We start from the raw sequence: 16,104 nt of genomic DNA, 5'->3' as shown, positions 1-16,104 counted from the left end.
TTCTAGCTGACTCGCGCTTCTGTTTATCAAGATAAGCAGCCCCAGGAACAATCATGAATGAGGACAGTCCCTCACAAGTGCACTTTGGTGAGAAACACCTACATCGCTAATCGCCCTGACAACCTTCAGCCACATAACCACCACGCCCCCTCACCAAGCTGCGAGCGCAGTTATTATTAATTTTAAAGATGGACTTTGACAGGAGCTGTGGACCCGCTATATCACACACGTGAAAGTTCACAGAGAGTTATAGCGCGGGTTGTTCACTGAATGCTAGCAACTGGCGCACTAACGCTCGTGGGCAGTCGTGGCTTTGTCTCGAGAGAGGTAAAAAAGGTTAGCACGCGAGTCGTATTCCAAGCAAAATTTTTTGTGTCCAAACAGGACGTATACCAAGTTGGACTTATTCCAAAGCAGACGTATACCGAGGTGCCACTGTATGTATATATATATGTGTATATACATATATATATATATAGATATATATACCCACACACACAACAAGAAAATAAAAGAGGAACAAAGAACAAAAGAGCATCACATAAATTAAATATATCTTACCTTTAACAAGAAGTTCTTGTTTGGAGTCAATTTGTGCCACTTTTGCATAGCAACTGCGAGCCTATTTATATAGTAGGAAAAAAACAAATATTAATGCAAAAACATTCTTAATCTATTGAGGAATTAGTTTTGGTTCTGGAAATAAAGTATATCATATAACTAAAAATACATTTTTCAGCTTACTTTATATCTGCAGGAGATCAATAGCTGCAGTTACACAATAAGAAGCTTAAAATTATTCAAAATAAACTGAAATAAAAACTGTACATAGTCTATATATTGTGGATGTGTCTCACTTTTATCTCAGAATTTCTTTAGATGTTAAACCTATATCTAGTTGGAAAGTTTTTTTTTACATGCAGGTGTTAACTTTTTTGTTTATGTCTTGGGTGAATGTTTTTTTTCTCATCTCCCCCAGTCTGCTCGTACAACAGAGATAGGGTTTTTAAGTAATCAACAGAAGTTTGGACACCTATGTAAATTATTTGCTTCAACATACAAGGCTTAATTTAGTTTAATTGCTGCAGAACATCTGCAGGCTGTAACCTATTAATTTTCCCTTGAAGAAGGACCATTTCTAATATTCTGATATTTATTTATTTTTTTTTTTGTTTTTTTGCTAACCTAAACATTAAATTACTAAAACTTGTGGGTGTTTACTGTTTACCTATTCACCACGTCATTCATTGCATTTCAACTGACTACATTTGAAAAAAAACTGAGGTGTTTTAAAGCTGGTAGTGTATATGAGTTTGAAATGTATTTCTTGGTTTGAGTAAGATTTTTTTTTTTTCATTTTAATTTTAAATGTATTACAGTGCAATTTTAGGAGCCGCTCCAGATAGATAATGGGTTGCTAAGGGATGAAGACTCATGAAGACTCACTAATAAATTACAGTGCAGCACAGAAGCCTTTTTCTCCTAGACATGTATTTGATCGGTAAACAAGTGTGGTTAGATAGTATTGATTTTAATACTCTGGTTTTGACTCACAGTGATTTTGTCTCAGATTGGTTTTTGCCTTAAGTGTTTTGATTCAGATATAAACATAGAATTTTACAAATGATTTTCTTATGTTTTCAATTTTATTTTCAGTCTTCTTTTTGCTGTTGATTTCATGCCCAAATGAAATGCAATCTCCTGGTTAACTGCTTTAAACATCATAGTAGTTGCCTACAAACACTCATTGCCAGCAGATTACTCAGAGTGGTCTGTTTGAGGAAAAGATTGGTAGAGGGGGACTCAGGCCACTTTGTGTTCTCATAACGGATATAATATTGAATGAGGAGTACATGAGTAAATAAATACTGTGCAATAACCATACTTAATGTACAGTATGCAACAAAATTATTGTCCCTTCCACTTTGTGAAATGTCATAATTATATCATAGCTTAGGTTTTGGACAAAAATTCTGGTTTTGCTTTGGAGAATGGCAAGTACAGCTTGGAGCCAGAGCACATGGCATGGAATTCAACACTGCAATCTGTTAAAAAAGAAACAGAATCAAAGTGCAAAGATAATATAATAGTAAGTACTGTATGGCTTTCGACCAAGAAATGTAGGTTAAATTCCCACCCCATTAGAATTAGAATTTTCTTTCACACTAGAATTACCACAGCCTACGAACAAACTCGTAATTCTGTCCCACCTTAAATTGCTTCTTAAATGCCTTCACACCTCTCCGCCAGCGTCCTTTGTCTTCTAAATGTGCTGATAAAGAGAAGCTAGAAGCAGCCGGCTATTCCATCCCCCCACCAATTTAGAACGTGCACGAACTTCTCTAAACTCATGCCTTGATTGAGTATCTGGGAGTGAAGTGGAGTTTTAGAGTGGAAATAATAGATCGTTATTTGGAACACACGCATTTTATGTCTGCTCCATTTCTACAGTAATCTGTGTCAACACATTGTTAAAACAGAAACGTTTTTTATATTCTAGTAGTAGATGACAAAATGTAGGCATAAACTATATAATGTATGAAGCCTGAAGTCCAAATAGCAAAGAAACATTTTCATAAAAGGTTCAAATATAAAACAACAATTGTGCTTTTGTAACAGCCGGTGCAATTTATGATCCTTGTAAAGGTTAGCTTTTTTTTTTTAATTCACTTTTCATTCTCTCAGTCGTGTTCAGAATCAATCCATACAACCCCATCTGACACGGCTGTTTTCACATAAAGACGCGCTATAGCTCTGCAGTGTACCACGATGCATACTAACGCCCCCAACCGGGTTCTGACACACAAACGCTGGTAAAGCTGTATCTTCGTATCTCACCGTCACTTGCTTTTCTTTTTATTCAGTTTTATTGAGTGTTCCTGCCAGTCCCCGCATGTTGCTGTATGCTGTTTCTTTTGTACTCCAAGACATGCAGAGGAAAGAATGGTAAAGAGCAGTAACTTCAGCGCTATATGCAATCATCAGACACTCCCCATCTGTGTCGTTCAAACACAGGAACATATATTGGGGTAAAAGTATAACAAAAGTGCACTTTTATTCAAGTGCACTTTTTCCATCGCCTTTTCCTGTAAGAAGCAATGTACACACTTCTCTCTATGCTGTGGTACTCCAGGACATGCAGAGGACAGAATGGTAAAGAGCAGTAACTTCGGCGCTATATGCAATCATCAGACACTCCCCATCTGCCCGTTGTTTTGTTATACTTTTCAATACTTTTTATACTGCTCAAACGTGCATGCTCAAAAAATACACGTGCAATGCCACGAAAAGTGCACGCAGACACTTCATTTCGCAGACAAAACAAGTGCACTTTTATTCAAGACTACCTGTATAACCGAAGAAAAAAGAAAGCAAGTTACAGTAGGTGATTGATACGACAGCTTGCATGGTGCAATGCTAAGAAGTGCTGATTTTCATTCCGTGCTATATAAAATCATCACATTCAAATATTAACAGTTCCCACACACCCAAGGACCATCCTTCTTACATTTACGACACATGTACTTGTTGCAGTGCACACAACTCTCTGTGCTATGGTTCCTATTACACTGAATGAGCACCTGACACTGTACTTTCTTCCCTGGGGGAAGGTCCCGCATCAAAGAATTTCCAGTTCCTGCATAAATTCACACCCGATCTGACGCTGTTCGTTTTCAAATAATATTGGATTAGTGCGATGATATTTTCACATGTATTGTCTCTTTCTTTCAGGTGTGTAATAGAAACCACAGCATAGAGAGAAGTGTGTACATTGCTTCTTACAGGAAAAGGTGATGGAAAAAGTACACTTGAATAAAAGTGCACTTTTGTTATACTTTTAACACCAACATATGTTCCTGTGTTTGAACGACACGGGCAGATGGGGAGTGTCTGATTATTGCATATAGCGCCGAAGTTACTGCTCTTTACCATTCTTTCCTCTGCATGTCCTGGAGTACAAAAGAAACAGCATACAGCAACATGCGGGGACTGGCAGGAACACTCAATAAAACTGAATAAAAAGAAAAGCAAGTGACGGTGAGATACGAAGATACAGCTTTACCAGCGTTTGTGTGTCAGAACCCGGTTGGGGGGGGGCATTAGTATGCATCGTGGTACACTGCAGAGCTATAGCGCGTCTTTATGTGAAAACAGCCGTGTCAGATGGGGTTGTATGGATTGATTCTGAACGCGACTGAGAGAATGAAAAGTGAATTAAAAAAAAAAAAGCTAACCTTTACAAGGATCATAAATTGCACCGGCTGTTACAAAAGCGCAATTGTTGTGTTATATTTGAACCTTTTATGAAAATGTTTCTTTGCTATTTGGACTTCAGGCTTCATACATTATATAGTTTATGCCTACATTTTGTCATCTACTACTAGAATATAAAAAAAAAAGTTTTTGTTTGAACAATGTGTTGACACAGATTACTGTAGAAATGGAACAGACATAAAATGCGTGTGTTCCAAATAACGATCTATTATTTCCACTCTAAAACTCCACTTCACTCCCAGATACTCAATCAAGGCATGGGCTTGGAGAAATTCGTGCACGTTCTAAATTGGTGGGGGGATGGAACAGCCGGCTGCTCCTAGCTTCTCTTTATCAGCACATTTAGAAGACAAAGGACGCTGGCAGAGAGGTGTAAAGGGATTTAAGAAGCAATTTAAGGTGGGATGGAATTACGAGTTTTTTCGTAGGCTCTGGTAATTCTAGTGTTAATCACTAGCCATGTGCGCCCAACTACATTGCGCATGTTAAAGTTGTCTGTGAAGGGCTCCCTGTTTAAACGCGGCTGCCAGTTGTGAACTGGGCCCTTCATCGCACAGCATTACAATTTTTTATAAGGGAAACAAAATTACAAAAGAAAACCCTTGGATATTGATTCGATAGGAACGGCCTACTCGGAATCACTGTCCGAATCGTAATTATGTGGTGGTGTAGCAGCATTTCTGCTTCTGTCAGTTCACAGTCCGTCTCGTTTTCTCTCACGATCTCTTCTCAACCTTTCTCCAATCTCGCAGGGTGCTTTGTGGCAATCCAAAGAGTAAGGCAATATACACGGAGCAATGGTTATAAAAGGGGGACACATAGGTATCCAGGCTCTTTAAAGCATAAATAGGGATCACTTCACTGACATGTGAGCAAGCCACGGTACAACTGTGAGACGCGCAGCACTCGCCGGCTACAACGTAACAATAATAATTTCCAGAACGTGCTGTTACGTTATCATTCATTTTACCCACTGTCTTTCGTTCATTCATATGTTACGTAGGCACATACCTTTTATCTTCGGCAATCTTATTCTCTAACCAGGCCTCAGGAGCTAACCAGCGAAACACTGTCCACCACCCCTTTCGTTTATCCGGCACATTGTTGACATCTGTGAGTAACAACAATGTACTAAACTGGAAGGTGGTCTACACATGCATGGAATTCGCGGACAAACAAAGATCAAGATCTAAATGAAGATCTCTTTAGTTAATTTAAAGCAAAACAATTTGTTTAGTTTGAATGCCTGTGTTTTGAGGTGTGACTGGAGTACTACAGTCTTCAGTAGTATAAGCCTGGAGGAGATTTGCAATGCCTATGTTTTACCTGTCTCTCTACTGCCATCTAGTGTTTCTTCTTCTAATTCATTCGCGGACAAACAAAGATCAAGATCCAAATGAAGATTATATATAAAGATTTGATTCCCCTTAACATGATCTTCATGGAACCAAGTGTCTCCAGTTGCTGTCATATTCCGTCTTGAGTTATTTACTGTAATTTGGGGTTGCATGCTGAATCATTAAACAGTACAACTCCTTCACAACCGGGCACCATTTCTCTGTACTCTGCTACCTATAATTATAACCCCAAATTCATAATGAATTAAGATTACAGACTGTATCTAGTCTAAACACAATAATTCTTCTAACATTAAATTTACAAGAAGACTTTGTAAATAATATCTGACTTGGTGTCTGTTTATATTTATGCATGTTCATTTCTGCATCACTCAAAAATAGCTGCTCATATTTTCATGAAAATTGTAGGATGACTCAGGGATAGTCTAGCATAGAATACAGATGTTATGGTGTCTTGATAAGAGTGGTGGAGAAACTTCTGTAATTCCAATATTGTTAGATTTTTGTTATCAACTAGTATGCCCCCCTTTCACAATATTAAAGGCTAACTTTAAAGCAGTTTTGAGCAAAATTCTAAATGAAACAAGGTTAAAAGTAACATAGTTTGCAAATATATAATTTGTCATTACATCATTGTACAAACAGCTTCTAAAAGGACTCTTAATTAAAAAGACTAGTTTAAGATAAACAGGTAAGTTACAGTTTGAAATGTATAATTTGCATGGGCATGCTTTAGTGTTAAACTTGCATAATACAGCTTGATAAAATTAAGAAATTTATTAATACTAATTAATTGTTATATATATATTATTTAAAAGAAACTGCTTTACACCTTCATCAGATGTGATATTTTTAAAAGCAGGTGACCTCATTAATTGGGTGTCTGCATGTTGTCAAGATGACAGATGCTACGTAAAAATGGTAAACCAGCCAGGTGCTGGATTTGATTTGAAAACACTGATGTTTATACTTATTATTAGTCAAATTTTTGATCCACCAACGTGCTTAAATTTGCCATAAGAGAATCTGCTTTCCACCATTCTACACTAATAACATTCATATTAGGGTTATGTTATTTTGACTGGTAAGTTTAAAGCTTAAAACATACACACAATACAGTATGCAGCAGTAAAATACTGAATATAAAGTGAAATAAATGAAAAGAAGAATTTAAAAAATTGTACATAGTTTGGGGAAAAATAAAAGAAACAACAGACATACCTCTTCAAAATTTTTCAAACCAAGATTAGCTCTTCCCATATGTACAAGTGCCTTTATACACTTATCATTGCACTGCATGAGAAAAGTGAGACATATTTAGTTAACAGCATTAACTTGGGAATAAATAATATTCTTTATAAATAATATTCTAATATCCTCAATATAGAAACTACTACAATCATTATGCTTTTTGAAGTAAACACAGATTTCACATTACTTACATTACTTCCTACTGCTTTCAATTGCTCAGGTTAGCTTGACTGTCAGAGGGATAGTTTTATGATGGTTTATTTCATATTCATCAAATAGCTGTAAATATGTGCAAAAGTATGATGCCAGCATTTCATTACTGCTTTCTGGTGTAGGAAGACAAGGTGTAAGGTTATGGCAGGCCATTTTAACATTTAATCCATTTTCTTTGATAGCAGCAGTTACAACACTGATATTGTCAGTTTTAAATTTGATATCAAGCTTTTAAAATTTGATAAAAGTTTTTAAAACTGGATATCATGGTTTTGAAACTTGAAATTGTGCTTTTTAAACAATTTCAAAAATTAGAGCTTAAATGCTAATATATTATGCCAGGCTGTTTTAACATTTAATCCATTTTCCTTTTTATGAAATTTGATATCATACTTATAAAATTTGATATCACACATTTGAAATTTGACATGGAGGTTTTGAACATCATCAAATTTGATATCAGATTTCAAAAGTAAGATATTAAATTTTAAAAGTCTGAAATATTTCATAAACGTAATATCAAAATGACAAAAGATGATGTGATAGTTTAAAATGCATATATATTAGCATTTAAGCAATCATAAAAATTTGATGTTGCACTTTTTAAATTTGATAAGTGCTGATATCAAATTTAAAACTCAAGATATCAATGTTTTGAAAGCAGATATCTAATTAAAAGAATTAAACATTAAAACGGCTTGCCATAGAAGACGCTGGAAGGTGTACTTGTTTTATTAGCACTGGGGATGGAGAGAAGGAGAACACAGTGTGCAGTAGCGGCACATGTGGAGATGAGAAGGAGCAGCACAGTGCAGGAACAGTACAGAGTGAAGAATCTAGTAGAGGGGAATAGGAGACAAAAAGCAGGGTTCTTTTGGGCCGTAACACTGAAGCAGTGTAAAAGAGTCAAAAGAATTTGATTGCGAGAAGAAAAGTTGAGACGTCTCCCACAGCTAAAACAATTGTAGGTTAGCTGGGAAGCAATCGATAAATGCTCATCACTTTCAAACTTTTACTGGTGTTTTATATATATATATATATATATATATATATATATAAACACACTAATAAAAGGCAAAGCCCTCACTGACTGACTCACTCACTGACTCACTCACTGACTCACTCACTGACTCACTCACTAATTCTCCAACTTCCAATGTAGGTAGAAGGCTGAAATTTGGCAGGCTTATTCCTTATAGCTTACTTACAAAAGTTAAGCAGGTTTCATTTCAAAATTCTACACGTAACGGTCATAACGGTCGACAACGTCCGCCATGTTGAACTTTCTTATTTATGGCCCCATCTTCATAAAATTTGGTAGGCGGCTTCCCTGCGCTAACCGAAACCAATGTACATACTTATTTCTTTGGTATGACGCCACTGTCGGCCGCCATATTGAACTTTCCAACATCACTAATTCTCCAACTTCTCGTGTAGGTAGAAGGCTGAAATTTGGCAGACTCATTCCTTACAGCTTACTTACAAAAGTCAAGTAGATTTCATTTCGAAATTCTATGCATAACGGTCATAACGGTCGACAACGTCTGCCATGTTGAACTTTCTTATTTATGGCCCCATCTTCACGAAATTTGGTAGGCGGCTTCCCTGCGCTAACCGAAACCGATGTACGTGCTTATTTTGGTGGTATGACGCCACTGTCGGCTGCCATATTGAACTTTCCAATGGTCTTTGTTACTTATGGGCCCATCTTCAAGAAATTTAGAACGCGGGCTCCCAACGCTAACTGAATCCTACTTACGTACATATATACGTCCATAGCCTGCAGCTCAGTCACCATGTGAAGCGGTGTTCGGTCCCCCATCCCAACGCCTCACACGTTGTTGGCTACCTGCCTATATAAGGCCGTCCGTCACTCCGGTCTCTACATTCCCTTCCTTGCTTCGCCACGGGATTCACGTCTCCCTGCTGATAACTACAGCCTTTTTATTTAATCCACGGCTTCTCCGCTGTCTTATTGTTCGTTTATTACAATTATAGTTATTGTGTAGGTATTTTAGACTTACTTTACATTGTTCAAGTACCCATTTCCTTTATCGTTCCAACCGTACCCCCATTAACATGTCTATCGAGGTGATCACCATCGATCAAAGAACTGTCACTTACCGAGTGGTTTCCATGCCCGGAGATGGCACCTACCTTTTCCATTCTCTTTGTCACATATTGCACGGCCATATCAGGCTCACTCTTGATATCCGGAGGAACATTGTGTCTTATGTAATGAATGACTGGGACAGGTTCAAGGTTTGGACTGATGACGGTACAGGAGATAATTATACTACACAGGAGCACTATAAGAGTGAAATGCTTAAGCCCTTCACCTATGGTTCTGCATGTGAGTTGATGGCTGCCGCTGAATTGTTCGGTTGTCGCTTTCAAGTGTACCGAGATGGCCAAATATTTGACACCTTTCGAGAACCGCCAATGCCTCTTAAACATCTTAGATTCACAGGTGACGATTTCAGTAGTGGACATTTTGATGTTTTATGAATGTTTAAACTCTAAAAAGCTGGATGTGAAGTTATCGATGAAACCAGTTGTGTGCTTACAACGCTTGACAGAAGCACAAGTACTGCAAATACTGTCGTAATTGAAACAAACCATGAAACTCAAACCGATTATGACAGCAGCAATCCAAGCTGTGAGATTTGAGACAAGATTACTTTTCACATGGCCAACTGTACATTGCATGCTCAAGAGTAAGCTCAGCACACAGCTTGGTCATATTACAACCGGAGGGCCGAACTGACAATGTGGTATACAAAGAAATCCTTAAAAAATAATTATTGGTATATTTTCCCTCAGTTTAAAAAGGTTTAATTTTCTTCTTAATAAAAATTTTAAGGCAGTACTTTGCCGCTGCAAAGCGCGGGTATTTTGCTAGCATATATATTTATATTGTCATGCACGCGCGAGTAGGAGACCACGGACGGACCTTAACACGCTTCGGAAGACGTTCGCCAGCAGGGAGTGGCTGGGTACTAACCTTTCTCCTTTGCTTTCTTGCAGAAAAAAAGACGCTCCGCCACCATAAGCCTCGTTTTCCCACAGCACGTTACTTCCGCCCTTCCTTCTCCATTGTTCCTGACGTCATCAATCCCATCTTCCCTCACGGTTCCTTCCCAGCATTCCTCCACTTCCGGCTCCTCCTACATAAAATGGCCGCCAACGATGTATTTCACCTTGTTTTTTGTTTATCTACTGTGGATAATTTTACAGTATACGGGGCCGGAAACCCCAAACCTTTATGCTGTCTCCTTTTGCATCTTTTACAATATATATATATGTAGTGATCTATGGCCAGCTTCTCATCCTGGCCGATACCCCCAGGTCGCCAGATGGAGCTCTCCCTGTAGCATGGAGGTGCCCGGGATACCAGCAGAGAATCATGGATTATGGAGGACACTGCAGGGAGGCCCAGAGAGTCACATGTGCCCTATAATCTGGAAGTGTGTCATAGGCAAAGTAACAGCAGAAGTGACATGCTTCAGGGGTGAAGAAGAAGACTTTTTATCTGACCCGGAAGTGGTAAGGAATCACCTGGCCTGGGGATTGGGAACACTTCTGGGTCAGGGAATATAAAAGGACTCTGGGAACTCCAGACGAAGAGCTGAGCTGGGTGGAAGGGTGGCAATGTGTCTGGGAGTGGTGGAGTGATTATTATTGTGTATTTGTGTGAATTTAAAGAGTATTGTGGAGAGGAGGGTAGTCAAACTTGGGTCACAAAATTGCACAGGAGAGTTCAAGGAGTAGAAACTTTATTGCTGTTCTGCTGGTTAATCTTTTACAGTGGCGAGTCGGCCTCACTAGGAACAGCAGTCAAACGTGATGCACCGGTCTGAACTTCTGCTCAAAAGAACACAAAGTCTTCTTCATCAAAGGGATCCAACGGTATGGCGGCAACGGCAGGAGCAGAGGAAGTCTGGGGGAAAAGACACAGGACAGTGAGAGAGCTCAGGATGGCCACGGCTTGATCTTCTGAATGTTTGTAGGCCTGCGCAAGGAGCAAGTGCAAGCCGGGAACTGATCCCACAAACAGGTACTGAAAGAGTGTGTTTCTTTTCCTTTGAAAAACTGTTTAAGGGGGGTTTCCAAAGGGCTGCCATGTAAAAAATTATATATATGTATAGTAGCAAAATACCCACGCTTCGCAGCGGAGAAGTAGTGTGTTAAAGAAGTAATGAAAAAGAAAAGGAAACATTTTAATAATAACGTAACATGATTGACAATGTAATTGTGTTGTCATTGTCATGAGTGTTGCTGGCATACATATATATATATATATATATATACTAGCAGAATACCAGCGCAGGAGAAGTAGTGTGTTAAAGAAGTTATGAAAAAGAAAAGCAAACATTTTAAAAATAACGTAAGATGATTGTTAATGTAATTGTTTTGTCATTGATATGAGTGTTGTTGTCATATCTATTTATATTATATATATATATATATATATATATATATATATATATATATAGCAAAATACCTGCGATTGGCAGCGGAGAAGTAAAAAGAAAAGGAAACATTTTAATAATAACGTAACATGATTGACAATGTAATTGTTTTGTCATTGTCATGAGTGTTGCTGGCATATATATATATATATATATATATATACACACACACACACACACACACACACAGACACATATATAAACATATATATAAATATATATATATATACACATCTATACACATATATATATATACAGTTATATATATACATATACACACATACATATATACATATACACACATACTGTATATATACACACACACACACATATATACATACTGTATATACAACATATACAAATCTACATATATATATCTACATATATATATATTAGGGGTGGGACTCGATTAAAAAAATTAATCCAATTAATTAGAGGCTGTGTAAGAATTAATCTTGATTAATCGTATGTAATCGCACACGTAAATTTGCCCCAAATCGCAAATGTTTTTTTTTTTTAATTTAAAACGGTTTTAGTGGGCGACAGAATCAAATAATAGACATGGACATGAATATTGTAAACTGAAGCTGTTTTAATTTCTGAAAAAAAGCTTTTAAACTGCATTTGAATTCAAAACAGAAACAAAAATATCATCCCTGGTTAAAATTGGGCAGACTTAAAAATAAAGTGGTAGTTTAAGTACTTTAAGTACATTTTCAGAATAGTATTGTCTTTAAATAATAATAACCAAAATTTCAACATAAAGTGCAGTTTTTCTTTTTAAAAAAATAAGTCAGAAACATAAAAGGTAATTTGACCAACTTAATCTTTAAACTCTGAGTAACCTTAGCCAAAATTATTTTGTACATTAGGCTAAAACAGTGTGATCATTGAACATTTTGTAATTAGATGTATTTAGAATTACTAACGGTCACGGAAGTCCAATGATCCCCAGTAAGAGCCACAAAGTCCGCTTTCTGTAATGCATCTAATTTTGCTTGCTTTTCAGTGTGCACAAAACCATGCTTTTATCAAGGCTTCGCTCGGGTAGTCGAAATGATCAGTCGTAGGAACGCGCTTTATTCCGACTCTAACATTTTTGTAGCTGTGATGTGTGCATCAGTGTAATGGATGTACCAGGAAATCATGCATTGACAAAAGTTCCCGTTTGCTTGGAACTGAAAGTGTGATTAAATGCGTTATTTTTTAACGCGTTATGGAGTACATGCATCGAAGCTTCTCAGCTGTGCTTGTGCTAAGAAAGGAAAATTTTAAAAATAGCGTAACATGATTCTGCGTTAACCTAATATTTTTCATACGTCCCAAACCAAGGAGATCGAAGGTAAAATGAATCGGGTAGCGCATACATACTCAGTACACCCCTCTCGGGAATCAAACCTCGAATGTCGGCGTTAGAGGCGAAGACTCTACAATTGCGCCACAGCGTGTGGCTTGTCTATGCTAAAGTATGTATTGTAGATCGGGGTATATATATACATTTATATATATACCCGTGTACCGCAGTGGAGAAGTAGAAGTTATGAAAAAGAAAAGGGAACATTTTAAAAATAACGTAACATGATTGTCAATATACAGTAATTGCTTTGTGAGTGTTATTGAATGTTGCTGTCATCAAGGATTTGATTATCATTATTTCTTTCAATCAGGCTCGTATTTGTAGGATGTGTTCAAGTTACATTCCCTGTTTGTCAATCGTTGTAAAGATAAGAGGTTTCATTCATCGATTAGTTCCTTACTGCATCAATAAACAGCTCGTCTTCCTTTTTATCTGTGATGTGACAAACTGCATGCACGGGTTTTTTTTTACACTGTCTTCCTTTAGCAGGACATTCACTTTTTCCACCGTGTGCTTTGTTTCCGCAGTAGCTGCACTTATGAATATGATTGTATGTATAAGGCGCTTCATATTTTTTTGCTGCCTTCTCAATTGTGTAATTCGGTTTTTGTTCAGCACTCTTTGGAACTGTTGCTTTTTGTCTGCGCATTGCGTCAGTTCACGTGAGCCGCTTGGTGTTCTTGCATCGAAGGTTCCCAGCTGTACTGGTGCCATCTCGTGTAATGTCAGCTAAGACCCGGCACTTAAAAGTTTCTCTCGCAGTTTCAATGAGTTTGTGCCAAACACCACCCTGACCATCTCATCTTTCTCTGCATAAGTACAGTCCTTCACCCGTGAACATTTACCGGCAGTGTTTGTATTGGATTGCCGCTGATGGACGGCCTTATATGGGCAGGCACTAAATTACAAGCGCTAGTGGCAGCCTGTCTATGAACTTAATTTAATATAAACTTACGGTTCACGCCGTGCTTTGTTTCCGCAGTAGCTGTACTTATGAATATGCTTGTATGCATCATTTGCTTCATAATGTTTTTCTGCATTCTCAATTGTGAAATGGCGTTTTGTGCTGATCGCTGTTTGGAGTTCTTCCTTGTTATCTACGTACTTACGTAGGAGGCGTGATGATGTCACACGAAACTCCGCCCACGCCATCTCAACTCAAGACTCCATTACATTATATGGGGAAAAATACCTTCCAGTTATGACCATTATGCGTAGAATTTCGAAATGAAACCTGCCCAACTTTTGTAAGTAAGCTGTAAAGAATAAGCCTGCCAAATTTCAGCCTTCTACCTACACGGGAAGTTGGAGAATTAGTGATGAGTCAGTCAGTGAGTGAGTGAGGGCTTTGCCTTTTATTAGTATAGATATATATATATATATATATATATATATATATATATATATATATATATATATATATATATATACACACATATATACATATACATATAGATAGATATGTATATATGTATTTATATGTCTATATGTGTATATATGTTTATATGTGTGTGTGTGTATTATATATTTATATATATATATATACACATACATATATATATACATATACACATATCTATCTACATATATACTGTATATACACATATATATATACAAATATACATATATATCTACATATATATTAGGGGTGGGACTCGATAAAAAAAATTAATCTAATTAATTAGAGGCTGTGTAATAATTAATCTTGATTAATCGTATGTAATTACACATGAAAATTTGCCCCAAATCACAAATGGTTTTTTTTTTTAATTTAAAAGGGTTTTAGTGGGCAACAGAATCAAATAATAGACATGGACATGAATATTGTAAACTCAAGCTCTTTTAATTTCTGAAAAAAAAAATGCTTTAAACTGAATTTCAATTCAAAACAGAAAGAAAAATATCATCCCTGGCTAAAATTGGGCAGACCTAAAAATAAAGTGGTATTTTAAGTACTTTAAGTACATTTTCAGAATGGTATTGTCTTTAAATAATAATAACCACAATTTCAACATAAAGTGCAGTTTTTCTTCTTAAAAAAATAAGTCAGAAACATAAAAGGTAATTTGACCAGCTTCATCTTTAAACTCTGAGTAACCTTAGCCAAAATTATTTTGTACATTAGGCTAAAACAGTGTGATCATTGAACATTTTGTAATTAGAATTACTAACGGTCACGGAAGTCCAATGATGCCAAGTAAGAGCCACAAAGTCTGCTTTCTGTAATGCATATAATTTTGCTTGCTTTTCAGTGTGCATCAATGTAATCGATGTACAGGGCCGCTGCTGGCCAAATGGGTGCCCTAAGCAGAAATTTACTTTTGTGCCCCTCCCCCAAATATTACGGAGTAAAAATAAAATAATAAAAAACACCTACTATAGGGGCCAAAATAGAACTTTATTCAAATAAAAGTAAATACATGAATAAATTGTATCATTTATAAATTACAATTGTAGCTCTACAGCAAGAAATACAAACTAAAATTACACTTTAAATAAAACATTTATAATAAATAAAATAAATAATAATAACCTGAAATAAAATCAACACTGCCATCTGCTGGAGCTTTCCAAAGTTCAAAATTTACAAAGGCACACTTCTGCATTTTCTTGAGGCAAAGTCGTAAATGAGCTCTTCATATGATAAAGCATTTGCTAATTCAGAGTTGATCCTGACAATTGCCAGACCACTCATGCGCTCTTGTGCCATAGATGAGCGCAAGTACGTTTTGATGAGCTTCATTTTAAAAAAACTTCGCTCAGCAGAGGCAACAGTTACAGGGAGCGTCACTGCTATGCGCAGAGCAATCCAGAGATTTGGGTACATGCACGGGCTTCATCTTGGGTTTTTTTTCTTTCGTTTCTCGGCGCCAGACTGTTGATGTCTCTTTCCAGGAGCAGGCATATTCTTCAATTATTATCATTTTTGGCCAAATAGGCAGCCGTAACAGAGGTGAGGGCACGTGGAACGGCGGTACTGTCGATGTACCAGGAAATCATGCATTGACAAAAGTTCCCCTTTGCTTGGAATTGAAAGTATGATTAAATGCGTTATTTTTTTTAACGCGTTACGGAGTACATGCATCGAAGCTTCTCAGCTGTGTTTCTGCTAGGGAAAGGGAAACATTTTAAAAATAACGTAACATGATTCTGCGTTAACCACATATTTTTTCATACG

General features: G+C 37.0%; 1 protein-coding gene across 2 annotated transcripts in view; it reads right to left on the bottom strand.

Annotated features, from left to right (window-relative positions):
- Window positions 1–16,104, bottom strand: part of ttc12 (tetratricopeptide repeat domain 12) — a 143,908-nt gene that overhangs the window by 63,320 nt on the left and 64,484 nt on the right. For both annotated transcript variants that reach the window (XM_039763999.1, XM_039764000.1), the window contains 2 exons: window positions 6,855–6,926; window positions 562–622 (listed from right to left, as the gene is read on the bottom strand). In XM_039763999.1, coding sequence (XP_039619933.1) covers window positions 562–622; window positions 6,855–6,926 — 133 coding nt within the window. The remainder of the gene's footprint in view (window positions 1–561; window positions 623–6,854; window positions 6,927–16,104) is intronic.

Source organism: Polypterus senegalus, chromosome 9 (genome assembly GCF_016835505.1).
Source record: "Polypterus senegalus isolate Bchr_013 chromosome 9, ASM1683550v1, whole genome shotgun sequence".
Lineage (NCBI taxonomy): Eukaryota > Metazoa > Chordata > Cladistia > Polypteriformes > Polypteridae > Polypterus > Polypterus senegalus.
The sequence above is the reverse complement of the archived record's forward strand: the minus strand, read 5'-3'. Positions and strand labels throughout refer to the sequence as shown.